The sequence below is a fragment of the Condylostylus longicornis genome, unplaced genomic scaffold, assembly GCF_029603195.1.
Source record: "Condylostylus longicornis isolate FDR11 unplaced genomic scaffold, ASM2960319v2 ptg000004l, whole genome shotgun sequence".
NCBI classification, from domain to species: Eukaryota; Metazoa; Arthropoda; class Insecta; order Diptera; family Dolichopodidae; genus Condylostylus; species Condylostylus longicornis.
The window spans coordinates 13,648,007-13,654,006 of NW_026577973.1; the positions used below are offsets into that span (position 1 = coordinate 13,648,007).

Here is a 6,000-nt window from a genome sequence, read left to right on the forward strand (position 1 = left end):
AATAAATACAGAAAGCTAACGGCAAATGCCATGCCATCAAAAAGTATAATTATTTATCCTTCACGTAGTTCAATTTCTCTTCTCAAACCTCTTTCAATTTCTTTTCGTCTGACCCTAAATATATGCAATCATTTGAAATATTTTGAAATATTTAAATAAAACTTAAATCTCGCAATAGACTGTTTTTAACAACAGTACTTTTAACGTTCAAATAAATTTAAAAAAATGGATGGGGGAATTCGCCATAGGAAAACGCATTACCAAAAAAATTAATTTCAAAGTTTGAACATACCCGACCATTCCACAACTTGCAACAACTTCAACAACAATTTGATCAATTTTTGGTCAACAACATTTGATCATTACAAAGTCTGCATTATTCAAATTTAATACGAAGTATTCAAGTGATTCTGATCAGTTTTAATAACAGTTGCATAAGTTCTTAGAATATCTGTGAAACAACTTTTCTTTTCTACTTGTTTAAGTTATTCATAGTAAAATCAAAGTAGTTGTTTGTTTTCGAATCTGTTCTTGTTTTTGTTTTTGCTATTCTACCAGTCACACATACCTACATTCTTAGCGATTTATTGTTGTTTTTATTAAGCTTTTCATTCACGATCAGTTTATTTCTTATAGGTTATCGCTCTTTTTATTTCATTGAACAATTTCGAACCGTATCTACGAGTATCTTTATTATATATTTGGTTTTGTATAAATAGCTGTAGTATAAATATATGTGCACGCAGAGTATACGAATAATATGTGGTTAAGTATGTAAATATTAATACGACAATAAAGTTTTTCTTTTTCATAATTTTTTCTTTTAAAAATTTTTAATCTAAATGAGTAATAAAATTTAAATTTTACGGAATATGGAAATGGAATCCCCTTTTACAATTTAAATCTTAAATATAGAATGTAAAATCCTAAACGAATTTTGGTTTAAGAAGAATAATTGGAATATTACTTTTCTATTTTGTCAAAGTCTAAAGGTGATTCACAACATTATGTGCATAAATGTATTGCCTTAAAGATAAAAAACAAAGAACAAAAAAAAATATACTTTATATTTTGAATTAGGAAAGGAAACCGCAGGAAGTATGTAAGTTCCCCGTTTTCATAAAATAAGATTTCCCTCTATATATAAGCAGAATTCGCAATTGAATAACTATCAATCTCAAATTAGCAACTTAGCTGAAACGTTAACTATTCAAATTAATCGAAAATTAAAATTTAATAAATAAAATTCAAAATGAATTTTTCAAAAATTTTTATATTCGCATTAGTTGTTCTTATGGCCGTTTTTGGACAATCACAAGCTGGATGGTGGAAGAAAACTTTCAAACCAGTTGTAAGTACTTATGTTTTTTTGTATAATGTTATAAAATTAAATAATTATGTATAATATTATGAAATATAAGTACAATGTGTAATACTTTTATTTTTATTTTTAGGAAAAATTAGGACAGAGAGTACGTGACGCCACAATACAAACAATTGGTATTGCACAAGCAGCCGCCAATGTTGCAGCAACTGCACGTGGTTAAGAACAAATTAGAAAATAAAATTTTAAATTATTTATTTTTAGAATTAATAATTGTAAATTAATTATATAATATACATATACATATAAGCAAACTCATAATATAAAACATGAAAAATTAATAAATAAGTTAAAAATTTTAAAAAACAAATTATTTTTTTTTTTGTTTTAATGGAAGACATTAGGTACCTTGTCCTTAAATAAATCTACAGGTATAAGTGCCTAAATTACAATTTTGGAATAATGTTGGTATGTTCAAAAGATATTTATATTGGTATTCAAGAAACACAGCAACATTAAATTCGCAGACCGTTTTAAAAACGGCTTTCAAATATTTCAACTGCCTTTAAACTCATTTCACACTATTTCTGCTAAAAAAAGGACAAAGATGGTCCTTTGATTAGGACAAAGATACAGGTTGATAACCAGTACCGACAAAGATACAGGTTGATAACCAGTACCGACAAAGCACCTTTGACTCAATCACCCTATACAATAATGCTTTAATTTATGATGCTTTAAATGATGCTGTAACTTAAGCTTAAAAAGCTTTGAATATTTATAAAAATGTGGTAAAAATTTAGTGTTCAAAACAAAAATTTTACTCATTTTCAATACTATATCACTCTCGATACATATCAACGTACATACATAATTTATTTGTACAACTATATAATTATAGTAGTTTATACGTAGTTTAGTTATTTCTAATATTGAAAGATCGTCTTTACAACTGATAATGTATGTGTAAGTATATGGGATTCACCTTATCGCAGTTTTTGTTTTTTCTTTTCTTATCAGAAAATTCATTAATTAAATAATATTTTGCAAATTTTGTATACTAGCAGCGTGCCTCCCCATTATAATTTTCATAGTCGTATAGATTTTATTTTAATTACGTGAGTCGCGTACATAAATACATTTATTTTTTTGCAAGAGTACTGTAGTGGCATCATATAACGTTAAGAAATAAGTAGCGATTTGGAGAATACGATGATCAAATCAAATGCTTTATGTAGCAGTTTTTATTATTTTTCATATTTTATAAGTTATTTTGAAAAGGTGAATGTTATATTTGATTTTTTTTTTATTAGGAATTCCTAAACTTAAAATCATTCCTAAACATTTGAAAAAATTAGAATAATTCTATAGGACTACTTTTATTTTGGGTAATTTTTCATGTGGAGAAATTATTGACCGCCTAATCTTCAGGGAACATAAAATAAACTTCGTAAATTAGCGGGACCAAATTTGGCATTATGGATTTCAGTATTATACTGAGCTTTTTAAAAATAAGGCCAAGTGATTTTTCGGCATAAAAGAGTTTGATATTGAATTATTGGCTGTGATCCTTTCAGGGAATGTAACAAGCTAAACGTTTAATATTTTGGCATGTCTCTCAGCAACTCTAGCGTAGCAAAGGAATAATTAAAAGCAGTAGTTACGAGCATATATTTACGATTTTGGAAAAACGATTTTGGGTTTTACTCCTATATAATATGGTTTATCACTTTACCTTGTTATATACCTTGTAGCCTTGTCTTATTTTTAATTTAAAAAAAAAGAGTTTTGAATAACAATAGCTTGCTCTAATTTACTTTCATATATGTTAAAGTTGCTGATATTATATGTTCTCGACGCCCATTACTGCGATTTTTAAAAAATGGAAATGTCATTCTTAAACAAATTTCTCATGAGGCTCGTTCTCTTGATTATGCTAAAATTTTGTTCATTCTAGGTCTCTCCCTTGATTGATTTCTTAAACCTAGTAATATTAATTATCAAATGTAATACGTCCGTATAATTATCAACTACATGCTGTGTATGACCAGATATGTCTTCTTCTAATTTTAGTATAAGAGAACTTAAAAATGTTCTAAAAATTCATTTGTCCGCTTTTTGAAAATAATTATATTACTTAAAGAACCATCACAGGATTTATTTAAATAAAATTACAAAGCCTTTTCAAAATTCAGTACATGTCTCATTAAAAAGGAATGATTATACAAAATTAAGGTTTCGTTTTTATACGCACATACTTAAATAAAGATAAAATACAACTACCAGTAAATTCCATAGTTTTTAAAATTTGGCATAGAACGGTAACCCCTTCGCCTAACCTAGCATAATTTATTCGGCCAACTTGTTAAATTCTGTATTAAGCTGCCGAACCCACTACCATTTTGTATTATGTATTTATGTATAGCAAACGGGTTTATTAGCCACTTTATTACAGTACAGTATAAGAAGTGCAGTACTAACTTGAAGTATTTAACTATAGCTATAAATTGCTGCATATTTTTGACAAATTCAAGAATTTGTCACATCATATATTTTCATTCGATTTTATCTGGCATTCGTAATGAAATACGATACATTACGTATAACGAGAAATACGAAGCCGTCATCATCACCAGAATTGCTCGCAAATTTGTCATATTTGATAAGCTTAAGTTTTCGATGCAGATCACTTTTGCATTACGAAAATAGGGATTTTTTTTTAACGAAACGTAAACAGAAAATAATTTTGCAATTATGTTTTTTTTTATTTAAAATATTATAAAAAAAAGTACCGTTATTCATTCTTCTTAAGTAAAACAACAGAGTAATTGTTTTCTTTCATAATTTAACTGCGTTATAAAATAGGTGATTCCCTTCAAGTTTATTCTGAAATAGGAAAATTTAGTTGCATATTTTTACGTTGCATTTTTTTTTGTATAAAAGATTTGAATTTTTTTCAATCTGCATCAGTTTTAATTTAACAATCAATTAAGAAACTTCTTAAAAATATTAATTTTTCTTCAGTTTTTTTAACAAATCCTTTAAAACCAAAACCGCAATGAATTTTTCAAAAGTTTTTGTATTCGCTTTAATTGTTTTAATGGCTGTTCTTGGACAATCCCAAGCCGGTTGGTTAAAGAAAACCTTCAAACCAGTTGTAAGTATTCAACCAGTTTTTTAATGATAGTTAAAAAGTTTAATAGTGAAAAAGCTTTCTATAATTACCAATTTTTGGTTTTTTAGGAAAAATTGGGCCAGAGGGTACGTGATGCAACTGTTCAAGGAATTGGCATTGCACAACAAGCAGCAAATGTTGCAGCTACGGCAAGAGGCTAAATAAATGGAGTGTTTTTCTATGTGTACTTAAAAGTTGCCATATTAATATAAATATAAAAAGCTACCATAATTATATATATATATCTACGATAAAATGAGTATTAATTGTATATTTATAAACAAAAAAAAAACTATTTTACATTTTTTTATCCCCGTTAATTTGAATTGAAATAAAGTAAAAGAAACCAAAACTAGATTTAATTTATTTATTACACACTCATATATTCTCACATATTTCAATAAATAAGTAGCTTTGTATAATCAATAATCTATGCCTATAATGCCAATACAAAGCTTTAAAACAAATTGCAATAAAAAAAGTTTCAATTGAAATTAAAAACAAAAACGGTTCAGTTGATCTTAATTACACACCCTACACCATCACAATCCGATTATAAAACAATTTCGAGAAAAGTTAGAGAAAACTTTCAAAAATTATTCTTAAAAGCCGAATGGATTTTTTTAGGCATATGTAAACTATAATTCGACTTTATCTTACCAAATTTAAAATAGTTTTCGAAAAATTTTAAATTAGCTGTTGTATGACAATAACAGAGAGCTATCAAGCTATTCCACTAAAATTTCAATAAGATATATCTGAGTTATAATTGGGCATAAAACTGCCAAATTCATATGCGAGTTAACCTTATCATTTTTTTAGATATCTATGTTAGATTATGTATGTATGGCAGATTTGTATGACAACAACTTGAACCCGCTACTCAAATCGATCTTGTAACAACAGCAGTCCTATAAAATTGACAATTTCTTTTCTTTTCAGGAAAAATTTGTGATATTTACTTATTTTGTTTTTGAGTTATCATGCGTTCAATAAGACAATCGGAGGGACAAATTTGTCTAAAATTAACATAGAGTTTAAGTTCAACCAGAAACACACGACTGTAGAGACGCTCACTTATGTGTGGGGTATAAAAATATAATAAGCGTTCTAGTTTTTCCGCTGAATAAGATATTATAGAAAATGATTTTATGCTATCAGTTTGTAAACCAAACATGTACATATACAAACCTCCAAAATTCATCAATCGGCAAAATTAATTTTATCAGCAAAGAAAGAAAAAAATTTTATTTGAAATTATCAGTATGAATGGTGATTCCCATGTTTTTTGTTGTGTTTCAGCTACAGCAAAAGTTTGATAAAGCTGTGAACTATGAGTACATAACGTATATGTATGTATAAACATATTAATGTTTTTATACGAAAGTTTTAATTTGATTGTTGACTGTTCTGCTTTCATTTAATTTTTTCTCGGATTATAAATAAGCCAAGCTAAAATTAGCTTGACTTAATAGATAAGCAGAATAAATAGAAATTCATC

The 6,000-nt window shown here is 27.1% G+C and overlaps 2 protein-coding genes across 2 annotated transcripts; both read left to right on the forward strand.

The window, feature by feature from the left end:
* Positions 1 to 1,195: 1,195 nt before the first annotated feature.
* On the forward strand, positions 1,196 to 1,685 carry LOC129607876 (sarcotoxin-1B-like). Its single transcript, XM_055519112.1, has 2 exons — positions 1,196 to 1,351; positions 1,455 to 1,685. The coding sequence occupies exons 1-2, from the start codon at positions 1,253 to 1,255 to the stop codon at positions 1,545 to 1,547; spliced, it is 192 nt and encodes a 63-aa protein (XP_055375087.1). The 5' UTR covers positions 1,196 to 1,252; the 3' UTR covers positions 1,548 to 1,685.
* Positions 1,686 to 4,305: 2,620 nt separating this feature from the next.
* Positions 4,306 to 4,851, forward strand: LOC129607868 (cecropin-C-like). The gene is made up of 2 exons (XM_055519100.1): positions 4,306 to 4,481; positions 4,568 to 4,851. The coding sequence occupies exons 1-2, from the start codon at positions 4,383 to 4,385 to the stop codon at positions 4,658 to 4,660; spliced, it is 192 nt and encodes a 63-aa protein (XP_055375075.1). The 5' UTR covers positions 4,306 to 4,382; the 3' UTR covers positions 4,661 to 4,851.
* The last annotated feature ends 1,149 nt before the right edge of the window (positions 4,852 to 6,000 follow it).

What these genes read in the sequence shown, in the direction of transcription:
- LOC129607876 (XM_055519112.1), top strand. Translation starts at nt 1,253, where the DNA reads ATGAATTTTTCAAAAATTTTTATATTCGCATTAGTTGTTCTTATGGCC. An exon ending in AGAAAACTTTCAAACCAGTT is followed by an intron (nt 1,352 to 1,454) that starts GTAAGTACTTAT and finishes TTTTATTTTTAG; the next exon opens with GAAAAATTAGGACAGAGAGT.
- LOC129607868 (XM_055519100.1), top strand. Translation starts at nt 4,383, where the DNA reads ATGAATTTTTCAAAAGTTTTTGTATTCGCTTTAATTGTTTTAATGGCT. An exon ending in AGAAAACCTTCAAACCAGTT is followed by an intron (nt 4,482 to 4,567) that starts GTAAGTATTCAA and finishes TTGGTTTTTTAG; the next exon opens with GAAAAATTGGGCCAGAGGGT.